We start from the raw sequence: 22,393 nt of genomic DNA, 5'->3' as shown, positions 1-22,393 counted from the left end.
ATTTTAACGGTCGACTTTGCTCTCAAACTTAGTAATTATGCATCATTAAAATGTTATATATATATCTGAAATGAATCCTAAAAATTTTCTCCACAATACTACATTCTCAGTTCAACTACCAAACATTGCCGGTCACTCCCTTAAAAGCTAGAAAAACGAAAATGTCTTCCATTCTGTGAATCGGTCATGCCCCTATTTTTGAAATGGAAGGTCGCATGAAAATACAAAGAGAGTCTTTTAAAGAATTATTACAAAAACAACAAATAATATTTATTTCCTTATTTAGGAAGATGGTATAATTACAGCATCTTGTAACGGGGATGCAGGTGGACCTGTATTCCTGGAGGTTATAGTACTTTTCATTTTTATATATTAATTATTAATTATTGAATATTAATTTTANGTATACAGTACAACAGGTGAGTGTATTTACTAGTATACAGTACAACAGGTGAGTGTATTTACTAGTATACAGTACAACAGGTGAGTGTATTTACTAGTATACAGTACAACAGGTGAGTGTATTTACTAGTATACAGTACAACAGGTGAGTGTATTTACTAGTATACAGTACAACAGGTGAGTGTATTTACTAGTATACAGTACAACAGGTGAGTGTATTTACTAGTATACAGTACAACAGGTGAGTGTATTTACTAGTATACAGTACAACAGGTGAGTGTATTTATCATTTACCAGTATGCAGTTCACCAGGTGAATGTATTTACTAGTATACAGTCCACCAGGTGAGTGTATTTACTAGTTAGTATACAGTACACCAGGTGAGTGTATTTACTAGTATACAGTACAACAGGTGAGTGTATTACTAGTATAGAGTACAAAAGGTGAGTGTATTTACTAGTATAGAGTACAAAAGGCGAGTGTATTTACTAGTATAGAGTACAACAGGTGAGTATACTTACTAGTATACAGTCCACCAGGTAAGTGTATTTACTAGTAAAGAGTACAACAGGTGAGTGTAGTTACTAGTATAGAGTACAAAAGGTGAGTGTAGTTACTAGTATACAGTACAACAGGTGAGTGTAGTTACTAGTATACAGTACAACAGGTGAGAGTATTTACTAGTATACAGTACAACAGGTGAGTGTATTGTTACTAGTATACAGTACAACAGGTGAGAGTATTTACTAGTATACAGTACAACAGGTGAGAGTATTTACTAGTTTACAGTACAACAGATGAGAGTATAATTAATTACCAGCATAACCTAAATTTTTCATAAAATTGTCCACAATTTATATAATAAATAGTTATCTTCTTTGAAACGCAATAAGGATGCCATAAATATATTGAAGGAAATAATACATTATCAAGGCTTTTGAAAAATTTGTTTTCTTTAGAGGTTGGATATCATGTATCTTGGACATGTCTCCTGAGCTAAACTTTAATAAGGTAATCTATGTTTTCAGTTCTCCTGTTTATCCTATATTGACATAGTTTACTAGTATCTTAGTATCCTAATATCCTAGTATCATAGTATCCTAGTATCCTAGTATCCTAGTATCTTAGTATCCTAGTATCTTAGTATTCTAGTATCATCCTAGTATCTTAGTATCCTAGTAACTTAGTATTCTAGTATCTCAGTATCCTAGTATCCTAGTATCCTAGTATCCTAGTATCCTAGTATCCTATAGTATCCTAGTATTCTAGTATCCTAGTACCCTAGTATCCTAGTATCCTAGTATCCTAGTATTCTAGTATCCTAGTATCCTAGTATCCTATTATCCTAGTATCCTAGTATCCTAGTATCTTAGTATTCTAGTATCTCAGTATCCTAGTATATCAGTATCCTAGTATCTTACTATTAGTATTCTAGTATCTCAGTATTCTAGTATCTTAGTATCCTAGTATCATAGTATCCTATAGTATCTTAGTATTCTAGTATCTTTGAATCCTAGTATCCTAATATTTTAGTATCCTAATATTCTAGTATCCTAATATTCTAGTATCCTAATATTCTAGCATCCTAATATTCTAGTACCCTTGTATCCTAGTTTCTTAGTATTACAGTATCCTAGTATCCTAGCATCCAAGTACTTAGTGTCCTAGTATACTAGTATCTTATTATCCTAGTATTCTAGTATTCTAGTATTCTAATATTCTAATATCATAACACCATAGTATCTTAGTATCCTATGTATCCTAGTTTCTTAGTATCCTAGTATTTTTATATCCTAGTATCTTTGTATCCTAGTATTTTAGTATCCTAGTACCTTTGTATTCTAGTATGTTAAATGTATCCTAGTATCTTAGTATACTATTATTCTATATACCTTATATACTAGTATCTTATTATCTTATAATCCTTTTATCCAAGTATCTTATCGTATCTTAGTATCATATTCTATAAGTTTTATGTTATGACAACTATAATAAACCAAGGTATGAATAGAAAAGGTAGGATGGATAGGCTAATATGTAGATGTCAAATGTCTACACACACCCTATCCCCCTACTTTAAGTATACATACCTTGTTATTTTAATCTCAGGCTCGGGTGGAGGAAGCATGTCGAAGGTTTGGTGAGATAAAAGAAAACAAGAACCGTAGAATCTGTCTAGAGTAGGAATATTCTTGAAGAAAACAAGAACCGTAGAATCTGTCTAGAGTAGGAATATCCTTGAAGCCAAGTTTAGATCAACAATGTCTAAAAGCATTGTTGAAATATTCTCCAGAAATATATTTCTATAACATTTATATTATACCTTACAATTTTTATAATACTCAATTAATCGAATAATAGAGAAACATTTTCATTATAGAGAAGCATTTTCAGATAGAGAAACATTTACAGATAGAGAAACATTTTCAGATAGAGAAACATTTTCAGATAGAGAAACCTTTTCAGATAGAGAAACATTTACAGAAAGAGAAACATTTTCAGATAGAGAAACATCTTCAGATAGTGAAACATTTTCAGATAGAGAAACATCTTCAGATAGAGAAACATTTAAAGATAGAGAAACATTTACAGATAGAGAAACATCTTTAGATAGAGAAACATCTTGAGATAGAGAAACATCTTCAGATAGAGAAACATCTTCAGATAGAGAATTCTTTTCAGATAGAGAAACATATACAGATAGAGAAACATTTTCAGATAGAGAAACATCTTCAGATAGTGAAACATCTTCAGATAGAGAAACACCTTCAGATAGAGAAACATCTTCAGATAGAGAAACATTTTCAGATAGTGAAACGTCTTCAGATAGTGAAACATCTTCAGATAGAGAAACATTTTCAGGAAAGAATCACGAGAAAATATTTTTCATTGTTGACAAAAATATGTAAATTGTACTGTGTGAATATTGCATGCACAGGCACCTCTGCTGCCCCTTTTAGTAAAAGTAAATTCAACCTATATGACCGCGTCAACCTTGTTGCACCGAATAAGTCCTTCCATAAAGCTAGGTACAATACTAACTGGGACCGGAAAGGTTGACCCACCTGGGAAATTCAAATGTATTACGGCTTCCCGTGTGCAAGTCTTTAATTCAACCTATATGAAGCATAAAGTCCGACTGCCTCAACCTTGTTGCACCGGATAGCCCTGTCCATAAAGCTAGGTACAGTAAAAACTGGGACCGGAAAGGTTGACCCGGCTAGGAAATTCAAATGTACAACGGCTTCCCGTGTGCAAGTCTTTAAGAATTGGACACTTGAAATTACTGACTTAGATGTGTTCCAGTTTCTAGGATTGAAAACACATTTAAATAATGCCTCTGAAATTACATAGAACCCTCTCATGAAACTGATCTTGGCGGCACCAGAGAAAAGTAAGTTTAAAGGGTCGCGTCTAGTTCAACTAGCTATCTCTCTGATTAATAAAATTTTAACCTTTGAAATCTGTAATTTTGCACTTACGATTATACATCGTTCGTATTCCTTATTTCAAATAAAATTATATTTCCATATCAATAAATATTTTGTAAACTTTGAAATTGCATGGAAAGATTTTAATCCTGAAGGCTGCTAATTTTGCCTTCTTAATTGAACTAGCTAACATATCTTTACAAAAACGAGTAAGCTATATTTAACAGTAATTTACTAGTTAATTACAAGTAGGGTTGGGCAATGTTCCCTAATCAAACACCAAGTTTTTTAAAAAAAACGGCAAAAACCGTTAACGAACGGAAACAGGCGTCTTGAAAAAAGTTAACGGTTTATAAAAAAGGAACAAATGGAACGTTCCATTATTAGCTAAAGATTAAACGGTCAACAGAAATTTTAAAAAAGAAGCTATTTTAAGGGATTGAAAAAATTCTTGACGTGCTTAGCCTAAGTTACAAGTTACACAACACCTAGCAATATTACATGTAAAAATACAGAGTAAAGAAAAATTAAAGTAAGATTAGATAAACACAAACGCCTTTTATTTGCTGCTAAGAACAATCTTCTGTGAAATCTACTTCAGGCTCCTTCCCAAGCTGGAATTCAAAGTCGATCTGGAAAAATAATATTTTGTCATTTGTGATCAATTTAATTCTGTATATAACCACAGACCAATAAAAATATCAGATTTAATTCTGTATATAAGCACAGGTCACAGACCAATAAAAATATCAGATTTAATTCTGTATATAACCACAGACCAATAAAAATATCAGATTTAATTCTGTATATAACCACAGGTCACAGACCAATAAAAATATCAGATTTAATTCTGTATAACCACAGGTCACAGACCAATAAAAATATCAGATTTAATTCTGTATAACCACAGGTCACAGACCAATAAAAATATCAGATTTAATTCTGTATATAACCACAGGTCACAGACCAATAAAAATATCAGATTTAATTCTGTATATAACCACAGGTCACAGACCAATAAAAATATCAGATTTAATTCTGTATAACCACAGGTCACAGACCAATAAAAATATCAGATTTAATTAGGGTTTCCATTCGTTATAATTAACAAAAAAAGAACAAAATCTTAAACAGAATAAATGATCTGCACAAATTGAAAACTTATTATATTGTGAGGACAACTTTTTCTGTATTTCCCTAAATACATATCTATGGTTGTTTGATAATTAACATGCATTTTGGGTTGTAAAGATATTTGGATTAGAAAATCAGTTTGTGGCAAACTCAATATCTTTACAAGCAAAGTTAAAAGTACCACCATGAACGTGTTGTTTCTTGTTATACCTGTTTCCTGGAAACAGACGATTGCCTTCTCTCTGAGTTGTCATTTGTCTCATTTAGTTCGGTTATGTCACTGGTTTCAAACCTAGAGAAATTACAGAAATGTGATGACAGAAAAAGCAATCTATAATCTATAAATATAAATAAATATATTTTGCTTTCCATTCGAACGTCTTTATGTATCTAAAAACGTCAAAATAGCTAAACCGTTGGGCCCTAATTTAATTTGGAAAATGCGCCTATTTAAACTTAAAATCCGCAAATATTTATGTTAAATTTATGTTTACTAGGCTTTTAGGGCGCTTCGCGCCCATCTTCTATTTAAATTGTGAACATGGTCTTTTTGTTTACATTTTAAAACAAAAAAGAAACAATTCTTTTTTACAAAATTAAAAACCTTTAAAACACATTTTTTAAATTTTTATCATTCATAAACCTTCCCTGTGGTCACGTGATGTCCCACAAAAAATTTGGGCCCGATCGGTTCAGCCGTTTTGACGTTTATTGGATACAAACAAACAAACACCTAGACATACAAGCCAAATTTATATATAGATTGCCGTGTCCAATGAAAAAAGGCCAAATTGTAAAGTTAAAAGATAAAACTAATTGTAGAAAAGGGGCGAGAAGAATCAAGAATAATTCGATAATCATGATAATTTGTTTAAGCATTTATTTATATCGGTAAATTAATTAAATCTTTTAAATATAAAATCATAATTACCCGTGGATACAATCAAAAAGTTGAACAACCTCTTGTGCCACGTTGAGATCAAGTCTTTCATTATAGAAAGTGTTTTGATTGGTCAATGTTTCATCTCCTTCGGTGTTCTGATTGGTCAATATTTCATCTCCTTCAGACAGATCCACACCTTCATTTAAAGGACTGTTAAGAAAAAATGAAAGGGTAATAGGCTGAAACCAAACACTTAAGCAGTTGATTGCGACCAATATGAGTTCTATCGTATGTGTTCTGTCTCGAGAAATTGATATAAAACTGTGTCAACGTTATTACAAAAACTTATGTATATGAGATGTGGTATATAAATCAAAGATTTAAACAGATCACATGCAGCAAATACGCAACGAATCCGAAAATTACGACAACCCAAAGGAAGTTCTGGGACATTAGATAGAACTCATATAGGTCTCGATCAACTCCTGTATTGTTTAGGTTTATTTTCCCTTTAATTTTTCCTTAGCAGTTCCTTAAAGAAAGTATATTTAGATTTTAAAAAAGGTATAACAAAGCTAAAATATTTTTTAAACGTCACTAAATTTTAAATTTAACATCATCGACTGTTCAAAAGTCCTATTCACGCGTACTATTTATTTATAACCAGATTTTCTAGCTAAAAACCCAAAAAGTGTTGGTTATTTAAATAGAATTTACCATTCTAAGTTTTAACTATCAGGTAAAAGTTGCCCGGTGGCCGAATTTAAAGAATTTGAGCGGCGGTTTCAATTTAAGCCGCGGCTTAAATATGGTTGGTTCCACTTGAAATTGTATCAAATGTTTCAAGATTTAAGCCGACGTTTAATTTAAACCGGGTTTTGGCAGATTTAAACCGCTGCTCAAGTTCTTTAAATTCCATCTCTGGTGTATTGTAATTTAGGTAATATTTGTATTTTCAAATACGCCAACAATTCCTTTTGGCAAATGATGAAGTTAAGTAAAGAAAAGTGATGAGTTCCCAACCTGATGATTTTTGTTCAGTCTCCAAAAGTTGATCATCAATATGATCCGATGCAGTTGGATCCAGTTGATCAATATGATCCGGGGCAGGAAGATCCACAGGATCAATATTTTCAAATGATTCTAAAGTTGGAATCATTGACAAGATGTCATCAATGTTCATCTCGCTATCCTGAAACGTCAATAAGATTTCAATAACTAATAATCAAAACTTGAGCTTGTCTATTTTTGTATCAGACTTGTTGTGCAGCAGAACTTGGTGGCAAGTTAACAATTTCTAAAAATATACTGATGTCAGCTTACCAATTTTTCTGAGAAATGAGCTGAGTTGAAGTAACTTATTAGTTCAATTTCATCTTCTGAAATAATCAAATATAATTTTATAAAACTAATAATTAATAAGGGTCTGAGCTCGTAATTTTTAGTGACCCCCTCTTTATATAGAGTGCATGGCATGTCTGATGTACATCGGTACCCTTGAAATATTATCAAGAATGAATGAGATATCCCTGCTTTTATCTGACTAAAAATTGATTATAAAATGTTATGTGTACCACTGTGAATCGAACCACGGTGAATCTCTACAAATCGATAAAATCACTTAAATTGCGTCTGCAGTCTCTTTCAGATGGCAATCCGTTCATATTTAACCGAAACATACAGTCAAATTAGGATTTGAATATTTTATTTTATTTTTAGTTTTAGTTTTCCGAAAACGTGATAAAATTTTTTATCTTTATTGCAAGGGTTTTCTAACCTTGTTTATTTTTCTGCTGGTTTGCAAAATGTTCATCATTTCCTTCCCAAACCTTGACATTTTTCTCTTGATTAAAAACAGGGATGAATTCTTTTTCAGAAGATAATCCTGCTAAAGTAGATTCTCCTGATTCACTTGATACTCCTGAATTAGTTGATCTGACTGCTTCAGTAGATATTATTGATTTAGATGAAATTACTGATTCAGTTGATATTTCTGATGCAGATGATGCTCTATGTTCTGTTGAAGCTCTTGGTTCAAAAGATACTTCTGGTTCAGTTGATGTGACTGGTTCAGTTAATCCGACTGATTCAGTTGATGTTTCTGATTCATTTGATACTCCTAGCTCAGTGGATACTTCTGGCTCAGTTAATTCTCCTGGCTCAGTTGATGATACTAGCTCAGTTGATATTACTGATTCAGATGATCCTCTATGATCAGTTGAAGCTGGCATTGTATTGGATTCTGATCCAGAAAGTGATCTGGATTCATCCTGGGACTCTTCATCTACTGGAGTAGGGGAAGGATCCCTAAATTAAAGAAAAAGTCTTCATAAAAATCCAAATCGAATTTACGCAAAATGTGTCAGATTGACAACAGTAACCCTAAATGCTTTGTCTGAATTTTAAATGCATGATATATCCATATTCTCTTTAAAAACTGATTATTTTAAATTGTGGTTTGCATTTAAGTGGCTTTCGATGATTGAAAGACAATATTTCCAAATCAAACACTTTTTTAGCTAGAACAACGACAATATCTTCTTCATTATTAATCAGATAATAGTTAGCAGGGTAAAGTAGTAAATCTGGCATACCCCTCAAATGGAATATTACTTGAAATTACAATACGATGGTCTCTTTAAAACCTGTAACAAAATTACCTTTCAAATGAAATTGTATTAATCTTTTTCAACCTTTCTTTTTTTTGTTTGATTTCGTCAAAACTTACACTAAACAATTCAAAAAGTTTAAACTCTAAAAAGTAAATTTTAAAAAACACGTCTTTTCTCATCAGAAAATAAAAAAAATCAATTTTATATTCTAGAATTTTAAACTTTAAATTCCTAAACTGATTTCCTTTACTGTGAGAAGAAAGAGAAATCCCTCCAGTAGAATTTTCCCGACTAAAAATACCATTTCATTATTTTAAAAAATGTAATATAATGTAATAAATTATATAAATAAAGGTCAGCAAAAAAAGAAATTACGATTAGAATACTCAAGGTTTCAATCTAACATAAAGTAACCTTTAATTTGGCGTACGTCATTTTTCCCATTTTTATCCTCTAATTAAAGTATTAACTCTTTTTGAAACCTTGACAAATTTAAAGGAATTGAGTTTTTGTCACAATCTATATATCTTTGCAAACCACTGTATTAAAATTTAGAAATTTCAAACTATGAATTCGGTTAGATCAAATAATCTAAATTTAAAATGTCAACTGTTTACACCACAAGGTTACAAAGATATAGGGAAAATTTAAGTTTGTGGTAGAGATTAGACTAATTCCTTTTTTCCGAATTGTCCAATTTGTTAAATGTATATTGCATGTTCATAATATTTCATAATACATCAATCCATTTATTTATACTTTTTATCTTCTTTATTTTTACAAGCTTTGTACCCCTTACCTGGATAATTCAGATAATTTCATTCTATTAAAATCAAAAATTCAATTTTCTTTTTACACAATTCCATATCAATATAAGAAAGGAATTGAGTTTTTGCCATAAATTCTGAATGTTCAATCACTATTATCTATGCAATCCAATGTCGTAGACCTTATGTAGATATTTCAAACTTTGAATTTTGTTGGATCAAATAATTTAATAACAAAGGTTTACACCATCAGGTTGCAAAGTTACAGGAAAGACTCAATTCCTTTAATCAATTTTAATTGTTTTGGAAAACTTACAATTATTATTAAACCAAAGTATTTACAGTGAAACCCATAATAACGAATACATCGGAAGAATTTATTAAATGTCGTCTTGACAATTTTTCAATAAGTTTCATACTATATTTTTCAGTTTTAAAACGTTCCATGTAATCATTTAATTAAAAAACTAAATATTTGCAACATTCCATTATCAGAAAGTGAAGAATACGACATTTTATGAATTCTTTCGATGTATTCGTTATTATGGGTTTCACTGTATTTAAATCCTAGATTAACAATTTAAAAAGTAGAACTTGGAGTATCAGTCTACAAATTATATTATTCATGTGTATTTTAAAACTAAAAGTAAAAGTTTAATCTATTCCATATTAAGTTTTTCTTAAAAATAAGATTGAAATTTAAATCAAATTCTTCAAAAATTAAATGATTTTCCTTTTCGGCTTCTCAGGTAGAGGAGGAGGAGGTGAATCTAAATTAAAGAGACTATAGACGTTATTTTAAGTGACCCTACATGTAAGAATGGCACAATTTCATACCTTTGCAGAACTATACTGATAACATAAAGAAGTATCTGAACAAGTGTTTAATTTTGTCAATTTTCTTCAATATTTATGCATGCAGTTTAGGTCCGCAAGTAACTTTTGAAAACTATTGAAAGCTCTATAGATAAAGATATCTCATTTATTCTTAATAAGAGAATGGTTTAAAGGGTATAGTTGTGATTGACTCATGCCACTCTATGTGAAGGGTCAACTTAAATATCCTCTACAAGCCCCACTGTGATTTCAAGGTTGCATGCAAAAATTAATTTTGCCAAATTAAACTTCTTAAAAACCTAAGCTAAAAAACAAGTGCTTTACAGTGCTACAGTGTACATCGAAAGAGCTACAGAAAAGCATTTTATATGAGTTGGAGCGGTAAAATTAAAGCCCAAAGCGAACGACACTTTAAAGTGGACCCTGTCTTAAAAGTTTATGAAACTTTTTATATGCAGGCTGAATCTATGTGGCCCTAAAATGCCACAGAAAAATTGCACAATTCCTGCAATGATCACAAAATAATAATAATTACCACCTTCTGCATAACTTAAAATATCTTTGATCTGTTGTTGAGCGATCTCTCGACTTAATCGAGAGTCTGATTGTCGAATCTGTTTTCTCAATAGCTGATTCTGATGATCCTCAAGTTCGTCTTGATGTCCAAGAAAATATACCAAGGATTCAGTCACAGGATTCAGATCTGATTTTTTTATTTAGAAAAAAATTTACAATTCAAAAAAAGTGTTTTGTTTTGATTAGACCCAAAATCAGAGTACGTGCTATGGTACTGCTATGGTACTGCTATGGAAAAGTGACAAACTGTAATTATTATTTACACCTATAACACACTTTAAAGAGAAATCAATTGTGAATTCTACTTCACCATGGGTCCCCAATGCAAATTTTGCCCCATAAAAAATTAACTCATAATTTTAGATGAAAATTTTACTGCCTTTTTAGATTTCAAATGCGCGATTTTTTCACGAAAATTTTGCAGAGCAGGATGTTATTTTACATTATTGTCCCTGAGGACAGTTTCGTTACTTACATCCCGCGCGGTGGGGGAAAATGGGTGCTTAATGGTAGCTAAAAGGCGGCAAAAAAAAGAAACTAAAAATAAAGACTAATTTAGGAAATGATTTTTCTGTATAAAAAATCCCTGATAAGTTTTCACAGATTTTTTTGGGTAATTTTTTCCGTTTGGTGAGAAGCTTTACTTTGGGCTCTTCTCCTTCCTTTAATTCTCGTTTTTTCCTGTTAATCTTTTTCTCTGCAACATCATGTTTAATCAAAATCGATTCTTAAAGGAACTGATAAGTGCCTCAAACTATAATTTGATAGTTCCTTTACTTTATAATTTAATAATCTCCAATATGGTAAAATATTTTTAAAACTTTGATCTTGCAGAATTCTTAGTTTGAAATATTTATATTCTAAGCTCTACGCTATTTGATGGCAACTATTTAAGGATAATGGCATTCCTAGTATGTTTAACATCGCAGTTCCTTTGCTTCTATTTTCTGCTTTAATGTTGGATTTTTCGGGAACACTATCTTCTGCTCCTGTTTTTTGAGCACTCTCTCCTGTTTTTTGTTTGCACTCTCCTGTTTCCTGAACAAGTTCTCCTGTTTCCTGACCTCTGAGAGGTCTTGCTGCTCTGGCCGGAGGTCGACGGTTTCTTGGAGGCCCCACTCTAAATCAAATATTTATCCAGAGTTACCCACAAAAGATGAGTCCTGAATGACGATTGACGATCCAGAACTGTTCAGATCAGATACACGATTCCAAGGAATTAAATTCTGGTTTGTGTTTAAAAATGATAAAACAAAATTAGGCATCCAAAAACAAAACAAGGAACTGCAGCTCCTGTAGCAAACCAGAAATTTTATAAATGAGTTCGACCAATTTCACACTGTCGTCTCTGATCATTTGTGGGTAACCCTGTATTTAACTTCAATGGGTGTGCAATTTACGTTTGATTGAAAAGAATTGAGTCTCTGCCACAAACTCAAAATGTCTAATAACTTTATCTTTGTAACATTATCTTGTAAACATTTGAACTTAGATGGTTTACTCAGAAAGAATTCATAGTTTGAAATATCGTTGCAAAGATATCAATATTAGAAAATCATAGTTTGTGATAAAGACTCCATTCCTTTTCGCTTATTATAACAAAGAAGCATAAAATTTGCGTTCCTATACATTAATGTACTGTACTGTACTGTACTGTACTGTACTGTACTGTACTGTAATGTTCCTATACATTAATATACTGTAAATTTTAATGATATTGGAAATAAAATATGTCTAAAATGGCAGCAAAAAACATAAATTGAAAAAAGAAATGTATTTAAATTTATGTGGGTAAACCTTTTTAGTATATTAATGAACAGAGACGACATTTTAATCTGACGATAATTACCTTTTAGGTACTGAGAGAACCACTGTTGCTTCAATATCGTTGAAATCAGTTTCAATGAGAGATGCGTTATCAGCTTTTTCTACATCATGTAAATATATATTTCTTGGGTAACCTTTCAAACATGGGGAGGGGGGGGTTCTTTTCTACAGTTAAAGCATATTCAATAGTGCAGTCTGATGAGGGGATATAAAATTTCATTATCCGCAATCCCCATACTAAATTAAAAATCGTTACAAAGACGATCTCAAAATCGTCACTCAATTCCGATAATTATTGGGACACCCTGTGTGTCAAATTCATGACTTGCGTTCAATTTACATTTAATTTAACTGCTAAACTTTAATGAATATTTATCTTTCAGTCAAAATAATTTTGGGAAAATAAGTAATTTCAAATTTGCTAAACCAAATCACAAATTAATTTTCTTTGTCTTCTGTATTCTCTGTATCCTTTAATTAATAAAATAATCAAGAATTAATTTGCAGCTGAACAATTTCTCAAAAAACTAATAGTTTTTTTTAGATAAACAGACGACATTTGTTCCCAAGTTTTCTGGTTCTTACTGTATACGTGTCATGCAATATTGCAGTTTGCTATTTCTGCTGATTCTTTAATATTTTATTTACGTGAGCACCTCCCTGCCCCAGAACTAAGATCCCCCTTTTCATTTGATATCTAAAAATAAAATAATTGTAATTAAACACTTTTAAAAACGGTTTTCAGGAAATCTAAATTTCATTCAGGAAATCTAATCTCACTTAGGCAATCTAATCATTCAGGAAATCTAATTTCATTTAGGAAATCTAATTTCATTCAGGATATTTAATTTCATTCGGGAAATCTAATTTCATTTAGGAAATCTAATTTCATTCAGGATATTTAATTTCATTCAGGAAATCTAATTTCATTCAGGAAATCTAATCTCATTCAGGAAATTTAATTTCATGCAGGAAATTTAATTTCATTTAGGAAATCTAATTTCATTCAGGAAATCTAATTTCATTCAGGAAATCTAATTTCATAAAGAAAATCTAATTTCATTAAGGAAATCTAATCTCATTCAGGAAATCTAATTTCATTTAGAAAATCTAATTTCATTCAGGAAATCTAATTTCATTTAGAAAATCTAATTTCATTCAGGATATTTAATTTCATTCAGGAAATCTAATTTCATTCAGGAAATCTAATCTCATTCAGGAAATCTAATTTCATTTAGGAAATCTAATTTCATTTAGGAAATCTAATTTCATTCAGGAAATCTAATTTCATTCAGGATATTTAATTTCATAAAGAAAATCTAATTTTATTCAGGAAATCTAAATTTATTCTGAAATTAAATTTTTTTCCGGAAATCTAATTGCATTTAGGAAATCTAAATTTATTAAGATAATTTATTGCATTCAGGAAATCTAATTGCATTTAGACAGTCAAATTGCATTCACGAAATCTAAATGCGTTCAGGAAATCTAAATGCAATCAGGAAACTTCATTTTTAAATTTCTAGACTTGTTCAAAACTAAATTAATTTAAAAAATTTACTTTTGTTCTGAACCATCTGAGGAGGCCAGATGGTCTGGATGGAAGTCTACGGAAGTTAGAAGGTTTAACTCGGGTTGGTGATCTCAGAAGTGCTTCTGAACTTACAGCATCAATGGCAGTCTAATTAAACATATAGTTTAACTCAGAGCTTCAGTGACATCGAAAAGATTTATAAAATGTTGTCATGACAATTTTCAAGGGGTTTTATACTTTGTAACATACCTATTTCTCAGCAAGCATGTTTTATAAAGTTCTAAAAAGCTCCATATATAATTATTCAATTAAAAAACCCTAAACATCTGCAGCATTCCAGTAACAATAGGTTTACATTTTATAAATTATTACGATGTCTCCGAAGTTCTTGGTTGAACTCAAGAGCATGGAGTATAAGGGAGATTGAATCGACCCGGCCCGACCTATCATATGATTATTCATGTTTTGCAGACGGTGGTTCATTTGAATAAGAAATATTTGTCCGATGTACATATACCGCGTACATGTATTAAAAATAAGTTATTATATACATACGGGTAAAAATTAGGCTGAATAACGAAAACAAATAATTTTTTTGGGATGCAAAAATATTAGCAATACATGAAGCGTATTTTTTTATAATGTGAAAAATTGTTTTTATTCACTATGGTATGGGAAGACGACCTTTTATGGTAGGGTGGGCCGGGTCGATTCCATCTCCTTTATATTCTATGCTTCTTGGTTAGACTATAACAGAAAAAACCCGTTTGCGTTCTTTATTGTAGGGTTGGGCACAACCCAAACACTGTGAACTTTTGAAGGTTTCATATTTCAAAATTGTGTCCATGTAAAATTAGCTTTTAATAAACCACGCAAAAATTGTATCCCAAGAGAAAATATACGGCAATAACTAACCAAAAAAACGAGATCGTTAAAGGTTCGTGTTTGGTGTCCCAATAGACATGGGAATTAAAAGACGACTTAAAAGTCGTCTTTGAACTCTGATATTTAATATATGGCAAAGCAAGTAAAAAAGAGATTTATACGTCTGACGAGCTTTTCATAAAGTGGTTTTCCTTTTTTTGTATCTTACAAATTTACGATGATATTAGATATTAAGACAATTAGATTTATCGAACAAATTCCAATTTGTACAAATATAGCAATATCTCCGTCAATTTTGAAGATACAGACCACAAATCTCAAGACCAAACGTTTTCGATATTAGATGTCTAAGCTGGAATACTGTTTTAAATCTGTTCGTGAAAAAATGCCGCATGGAACGAAGATGATATAAATGTCACTGAATTCCCATGTTTATTGGGACACCCTGTATAACCTGGGAGACGGGTCTGTATGGTTTAGCATGTAAGGTTCCAAAGAAGAAAAACATTTTATCCATTTTATGCAAACATGTATATACGTACTATAAATAGTATACTGACATCCAATCTCTATTTATGATCACTATTCACTGGTACAACTATTTTCATTTTATCACTCACAACGAGTCACGACTGATTTTTACATATTTTTTGCAAATACATGGATTTTAAAAGGACTGTAAGCGTAATTTCAAGTGACCCTCCATGGAAGGATGACAATTTTCCGATTTATCCATGCTCAAATTGGTGGGGAAGATAACTTCTTTCTCGATAATTTCTCCATTTCTGATGAGCAAGAAATGCGCAAGTCACTTTTGCAAAGAAACCACAGTTGAAACAAAAAAAATAGATCTTAGCAAGGTACTTATGCAAGGAAAGTTAATTGCGGACGCGGTCGCGTATACTCGATGCGTACATTTTGAAACCAGTTTTCTCTGGGCGGAATTTGTAAACAAGAACAGATGCATCAGTGTTCGTTTAGTATCCGAAGAGGTTAAAAGCATTAAATTTTAATCATTTTGATAATTTACATAATAGTTTCCTATGACCAAAATATTTCATAGATTATTTTTTTTGTGAAAATTTATTTTAGGTAATAATTTCGATCACTATTAAATAATGTCATTATATCTAAATGCAAGGTTATAATGCAAGGAACGTTAATTGCAGTTGCGTTTACTCTGCGTACATATTGAAACCAGTTCTCTCTGGGCGGAATTTGTAAACAAGAATAGATACATCAGCGTTCGTTTAGTATCCGAGGAGATTAAGAGCATTAAATTTTGATAATTCACATAATAGTTTCCTATGACCAGAATATTTCATTGATTTTTTTATGTGAAAGATGGATCCCATGTCAGGCTCCGACATCCGTCTTGTGTTTACATTTCCACCCAAAGACAGTACACTGCAGTACAAAAAATGCGTACACCTGTGAAATAAAAGAAAAATAAAAGAAACATAGTTTTCATAACTCTCTGCTCTATAATATTATTCACCGCTCTGAATAAGTTTTAAAATATTTAACGGAAATACTGTCTGATAAGGAACTCTCGTAATAATTGTGACAACACTTTAAATTTAATAACTGAAAAATTATGGGAACCATATGGTACAGGGATATCAAGATATCAACAAAGGATAATTCATCGACATCGAACTCGAAAACTTAAATTCAATCGTAACAAATTTTTTCGATTTACAAAAATTTAATATTTCATTTATGCCCTAACGTAGCCCGATTCTTAAAATATAGTTCAATTTTGTAGGATTAGACACTTAAAAATCCTAATGAGAGGACGAGGATTTCGAGGTGGCTCGGACGAGAAAATAATGAGAATGTGGCTCAGACTAGAAATTGTTGTGACTGACCTTCCTCCCCTCGGTCACAATTTGACCTTAATATAATCATATTTCCATAGTGTTCAGTCGTCTTTACAGTCTCAGTCTTGGTGGATAACTCTCTATAAATCATAAGTAATTCTGTCCTTCAGAAAAAGGTTAATGAATGATATAAAAAATACATTTGCTTAGGTTTCCTTACGCAGCCTTGGGACAGATACACGGGCAGCCGTAGTACATTTTAATTTCCAAGCCGGGCCAACCTTTCCAGTCCCAGTTTGTACTGTACCTAGCTCTATGGACATGGATAGCCGTTGTACCAAGGTTGACGCGGTCAGATTTTATACTTCATATAGGTCGAATTTACTTTTACGAAAGGGACAGAGGTGCATGGAAAGATACTAATAGTAAAGTTTTTAAGAGAATACTTTTAAACCATGTAGTTATGTAAATATTACTTTTCGACATTTATCATTTCTTAAAAAGTAACTTTCTTCACACAAATAAAATTTGTTGAGTCTCTTGAGTCTATATATCTTTATTGTTTCCATCTGACGTATTACAACTGAATACACATTACAGGACGCTATTTATATCTCCAAATTATATTCTCAGTAAAGGAGAGGGACAAAAATGCAATTATAAAATGATTAATTATTACAGTATTTGTTAGAGCTATTTTTTCAGTGCATGTCTTCCAACCAAAGCAATACCAAGGCCTACCAGACCACCAAACGCCAGGGCAGCGCCACCTACAAAAAAAGTACATAGATAAAATTCAAAAATTTCTCATAAAAAATATAAGGCTTTAATTAGCCGTGCAGGTTTTTAAAAAAAGTTCATGAAAAACTTTTGTTGTAACTTAACTTCATTTGGAAACTTTGTTGTAACTTTAGTTTACATGGAAACTTAATGTAACTTTAGCTTACGTAGTTTTATAAAGTTTATATCATGTTTGAAAAATGTTTCTTTATTTAAAATTTCCATGGACAAAAGCACAAGAGTTCCTTAAACCTTGATCACAACAGTTCCAAGCTTAAACCTTGATCACAACAGTTCCAAGCTTAAACCTTGATCACAACAGTTCCAAGCTTAAACCTTGATCACAACAGTTCCAAGCTTAAACCTTGATCACAACAGTTCCAAGCTTAAACCTTGATCACAACAGTTCCAAGCTTAAACCTTGATCACAACAGTTCCAAGCTTAAACCTTGATCACAACAGTTCCAAGCTTAAACCTTGATCACAACAGTTCCAAGCTTAAACCTTGATCACAACANCAGAAGCTTTTAGTAACAATAGCTTCCAACTCCTGAAATACAGAAGCTTTTAGTAACAATAGCTTCCAACTCCTGAAATACAGAAGCTTTTAGTAACAATAGCTTCCAACTCCTGAAATACAGAAGCTTTTAGTAACAATAGCTTCCAACTCCCGAAATACAGTAGCTTTTAGTAACAATAGCTTCCAACTTCTGAAATACAGAAGCTTTTAGTAACAATAGCTTCCGACTCCTGAAATACAAAAGCTTTTGAATTTTAGTTAATAACAGGCTTTGATATTCTATAATAACAGGTTGAGTTAATCGTTACTAACAGGTTGAGATATTAGTTAATTACAGGATGAGTCATTAGTCAATAACAGGTTGAGTCATTAGTCAATAACAGGTTGAGTTATTAGTCTATAAGTCAATTTCAGGTTGATTTATTAGTTCATAACAGGTTAAGTTATTAATTAGTAACAGGTTGAGTTATTAGTTATAATAGTTTGAGTTATTAGTCAATAACATTTGTTCATAACTAATCTAAACCCTAAAATAATGGCCAAAAATACATTAAATCAATTTTTTGAATCATAAAGAGAATTTAAGAGATTTAGTTTTTTATAAATTAAAGTTTTGACCTGTGCTTGTCTATTTCCTGGTTCGAACTGTAGTAGAGCTCTGACATACTTGAGGGCAACAGAATACTCTTTCAGCTTAGTATTTCCTAAACAGTTCTATCTCATTCTCAGAGAAAATAATTTTTAAATGAACGGTTTAACTCATTTCTTAAAGACAATTGAAGTTTAACCGCTCTCCCAATAGTCTTTGGGGACAAATGAAATATCGATTAATCTCTTAAATAAGATATGGGTTTAAACTCATTCGTTCAATTAAAAGTTGCCAGCTCATCTTTATTTAACATTTCAGGAAAATCAGNTAGTAGGAGAACCCAGACCGTCATCGGGTGAGCTCTGATACTCAAAGGAATTTCTAAATTGATGTTTAAACAATGTGCAAACTACGAAAGAAGCCTGGAACGCACCAAAAATTGTTAAATGAACATAACAAATTTTTTGAGGAAAATATATAGAAAGAAAATTGCCTGGCAATTTTGTATCCCCCCCCCCATTAAGTTTTGTTTTATATCCTTATTTGAAGAAAAAGTTTAATTTTAATTTTGCACATTTTTTTCCGCTTCTTCATTTCCTTGTCATTTTAAGTTTTCGTGTCTTGCAAAAAATTCGCAACCATATATTTTTGTAAAGGGAAACCAATTTTTTATGTAAAAATCAAAGTGTAATACTAAAACGTAATATTAAGAGACCTTTCATTTTAAGAGGTTTATACCTGATAAACAACGGTATAATATTTTAAATTCTATTCTAGATCTGAGCAAACTGAAGAAGATATCAATGTTCAGATAAAACATGAACATCTTAATTATTTTTACTCAGGCAGAAGGTTCAACTGGTGCTGTTTAGAATCAGACATGAACCTCTTTATCAGGAGGGTTACATTTAATTATGTGCACATGAACCCATTCATAATCAAAATAATTAATTACCAATTGCCAGATAGTATAAATAATCTCTTTTGTTCTCTCCATCATGGTCCTAAATCATTAAAACAATTTAAAAACTCAATTTTTATCATTTAGTGATGAGCATCAAATTAGATCACTTGAAAAGTTCTCAGGGTTTTAAACTATTATGAATTGTTTGATTAAAAGTCTGTTTTAGCAAATTAAAAACATTTTTCTGACTGGCCCAAAACTTTAATTTTAAAAAAGTCTTTTAACAAATATTCAAAAAATGAATGAATAAATTCTAACCTGAAATAGTTCCTCCAGGAGTAATATTCCTTTCCTTATATCAGCCTGATATCTAGGATGCAATAAATCAATTAATCAATCAATCAATCAATCATGCATTTAATCGATTAATCATTCAATCAAAAAGAAAAAAATCTTAACAAATTTCCATATTTATGTCCTAATCGATATTTGGTCTAATATAAACAAAAACACTTAAAAGATAATAAATCATGAATTATGTTAGGTTTTTGCAAGTCCTATACAACCCAAATAAAAAATAAGTTAACAGAAAAGGCTCAAGCTAATTATCACACTTAAAAATAAAAAGGAGAAACATGTTTAGGTTCACTCTTGAACTTTCGTTGCTAGAATTAATTAAAGATATCAAATTAAATAAGATTTCTCTACAAAAAAAAAGGCTCAGTAACATTATGCCTAGTTCCCAAATGCCTAGTTCGTGAATGCCTAGTTCACTATGCCTAGTTCATGAATGCCTAGACAACATTATGCCTAGATTTCTGAATGCCTAGATAACATTATGCCTAGATTTTTGAATGCCTAGTTCTTAATGCCTAGATAACATAATGCCTAGAGAACAAAATGCCTAGATTCATGAATGCCTGGATAAGATTATGCCTAGATAACATAAGAGTGCATTGAATGCCTAGACAATGTATTTCAAAGAGAAATAAAAATATTAAAGAGAGAGAAAAAACATACAATCCGGTAACATTTTTACAAAAATCCGCAAACAACTTTTTGAAAATGTGCAACTTCAGTTATAGATGCAAGAGAAAGATTATAAAGTTTGTTGTTGATGCTTTTGACAGCATGCCAAGAGCAGATTATATTTCTACTTTGGCCCATGATAGGCAAAAATTTGACCAATAAGATATGTAATAAATCATGTAAACATATTAGTATCATTTATTTATTGCTTGACAATGTCTATAGGCATTCAATTCAGTCTAATGTTATCTAGGCATTTGGTGACTATGCAATATGGAATCTAGGCATAATGTTTTCTAGGAATTCAGAAATATAGGCATAATGTTATATAGGCATTCATGAATCTAGGCATGGTGTTATCTAGGCATAACTAGCCATTCATGAATCTAGGCATAGTGAACTAGGCATAATGTTACTAAGCCCATAAATGGCTATTACAAATTGTGGTTTCTTAATTCGTGAGAATTCAATACTTTCAAATAACCATATTCTTCACATTATTTATCAAATTAAAGGTTAAAGGGTGCTGTTGTGAATCAGGTATGGCTACATGAAGGGTCGCTTGAAACATTAAGCGTAATTTCAAGTGACCCTACATGCAAAGATGGCAATGCCCGGGTGGCAACCGTTACCCTTGTAGCCTTTATCTGATTAATAATGTGGAAGATATTGTCGTTTTTTCAAGGTTTTAAATTCACTTTTGTAAAGAAACCACAACTGAAAATGATTTATTTTCAATATTGCCAACATTGACATATAATTCATACTTGATCAGACAAAGGGATTTAAGGGTACCGTTGTGAGTCGGACATTGCGATCTTTACAAGGAGTAGGGTTACTTAAAGTTACGCTTACAGTCCCTTTAAAAGAAGGATACTGACCTAGACCTGACCAGGCACCAGGCATATTCAAACTGAGAGTTAGCACTGGCCTAGGAAACAAAATATTGTCATTCAATTCATTTTTTAACTTATCTTGTACGATAGAAATTTGTACATGCAGGGGTGTATATTTTCTTTAAAAACCATCTTTCCTCCAGAAAATTGTAATGTGTAGTTGTATGGTTATTTGTTGTATGTCCGAACATAATTTGTGAGCCCCTGGACCGATTTGCCACAAATTTTGATTAGGGAACTCGGGAGAACCACAAGAATATTCTTAGCTTAGTTTTGAGATTCAAAGTTGAGTGGGTTGACTTATATAGGGGAAATCCAGACAAAGCTGGGTTCCCAAGCTAGCAATGAAATAAATTAAAACCTTTCCAGTTTGCTGAAGTTCTTCATGATACTTCTGCTCAAACTTTTTCAAATCTTCCACAGGCACTGTGTCATTTAACATGTGTTCCATTATTAAATAGTTTTTTTTCTGAAATAAACAATTACTAAAAATAACAAAATAAATAATGAAGTTTTTATTTCTGTTAAGTTTTTCCATATTTCGTTTTTTCTCTTTCTTTTTGTCTCGTTTTACTGAGTTTAAAAAACCAATTGCCAAAAATGTGTGTGAATGTCAAATTGAGGTTTTATAAATAAGCTGTATTTAGTAAAGTTCTTTTTAAATGCCTTGTATGCCTTTATGCCCTATATGTTAATCGATGGACGATGATGAGGTCTAAAGAGCATTCGGGGTTATAAATTTACCGATCCATTTTTAAGACCATTAAATTTTGAATTATATGTTTTCTTGGTCATCAAAAATTACCTTATTTAGACGAAATAAAACGAATGTAATCACTTAAACTTTAAATAATCTCTGCTTTGTTTTCATCATCTTTGTATTATTACCGTTGTCACGGCTAATAGTGTCAATGATGAAATTTCGTCTGCTATTCTTCGTATTACTCATGTCAAATCCTCCCAA

The 22,393-nt window shown here is 31.5% G+C and overlaps 2 protein-coding genes and 1 long non-coding RNA gene across 7 annotated transcripts; 1 reads left to right on the top strand and 2 right to left on the bottom strand.

The window, feature by feature from the left end:
- Window positions 1–403: 403 nt before the first annotated feature.
- Window positions 404–2,781, top strand: LOC111700266 (uncharacterized). Of its 3 annotated transcripts, none has more exons than XR_002764954.1 (3): window positions 404–419; window positions 1,362–1,413; window positions 2,512–2,781. It is a non-coding gene; the product is annotated as an uncharacterized LOC111700266 (long non-coding RNA). The 3 variants fall into 3 exon arrangements; XR_002764953.1 differs by lacking the exon at window positions 404–419 and adding an exon at window positions 421–451; XR_002764952.1 differs by lacking the exon at window positions 404–419 and adding an exon at window positions 1,148–1,167.
- Window positions 2,782–3,902: 1,121 nt separating this feature from the next.
- LOC111700265 (uncharacterized) lies at window positions 3,903–15,733 on the bottom strand. Of its 2 annotated transcripts, none has more exons than XM_023471142.1 (17): window positions 15,343–15,733; window positions 14,031–14,150; window positions 13,130–13,166; window positions 12,492–12,570; window positions 11,551–11,762; window positions 11,234–11,339; window positions 10,602–10,774; window positions 9,963–9,999; window positions 9,262–9,285; window positions 8,694–8,753; window positions 8,511–8,579; window positions 7,628–8,157; window positions 7,174–7,229; window positions 6,874–7,042; window positions 5,899–6,046; window positions 5,178–5,259; window positions 3,903–4,465 (listed from the first exon to the last, which is right to left on the bottom strand). In XM_023471142.1, the coding sequence occupies exons 1-17, from the start codon at window positions 15,403–15,405 to the stop codon at window positions 4,403–4,405; spliced, it is 2,028 nt and encodes a 675-aa protein (XP_023326910.1). In that variant the 5' UTR covers window positions 15,406–15,733; the 3' UTR covers window positions 3,903–4,402. The 2 variants fall into 2 exon arrangements, with proteins under 2 accessions (XP_023326910.1, XP_023326911.1); XM_023471143.1 differs by having other exon boundaries at window positions 10,605–10,774.
- A 2,301-nt stretch (window positions 15,734–18,034) lies between these two features.
- LOC111700264 (mitochondrial fission 1 protein) lies at window positions 18,035–21,898 on the bottom strand. 2 transcript variants are annotated; one of them, XM_023471140.1, is made up of 6 exons: window positions 21,791–21,898; window positions 21,415–21,464; window positions 19,823–19,874; window positions 19,556–19,604; window positions 18,630–18,715; window positions 18,035–18,161 (listed from the first exon to the last, which is right to left on the bottom strand). In XM_023471140.1, the coding sequence occupies exons 1-6, from the start codon at window positions 21,878–21,880 to the stop codon at window positions 18,099–18,101; spliced, it is 390 nt and encodes a 129-aa protein (XP_023326908.1). In that variant the 5' UTR covers window positions 21,881–21,898; the 3' UTR covers window positions 18,035–18,098. The 2 variants fall into 2 exon arrangements, with proteins under 2 accessions (XP_023326908.1, XP_023326909.1); XM_023471141.1 differs by having other exon boundaries at window positions 18,044–18,121.
- Window positions 21,899–22,393: the final 495 nt, after the last annotated feature.

Source organism: Eurytemora carolleeae, unplaced genomic scaffold (genome assembly GCF_000591075.1).
Source record: "Eurytemora carolleeae unplaced genomic scaffold, Eaff_2.0 scaffold266, whole genome shotgun sequence".
Taxonomy (NCBI): domain Eukaryota; kingdom Metazoa; phylum Arthropoda; class Copepoda; order Calanoida; family Temoridae; genus Eurytemora; species Eurytemora carolleeae.
This window is presented reverse-complemented; position numbering and strand designations above follow the sequence as displayed.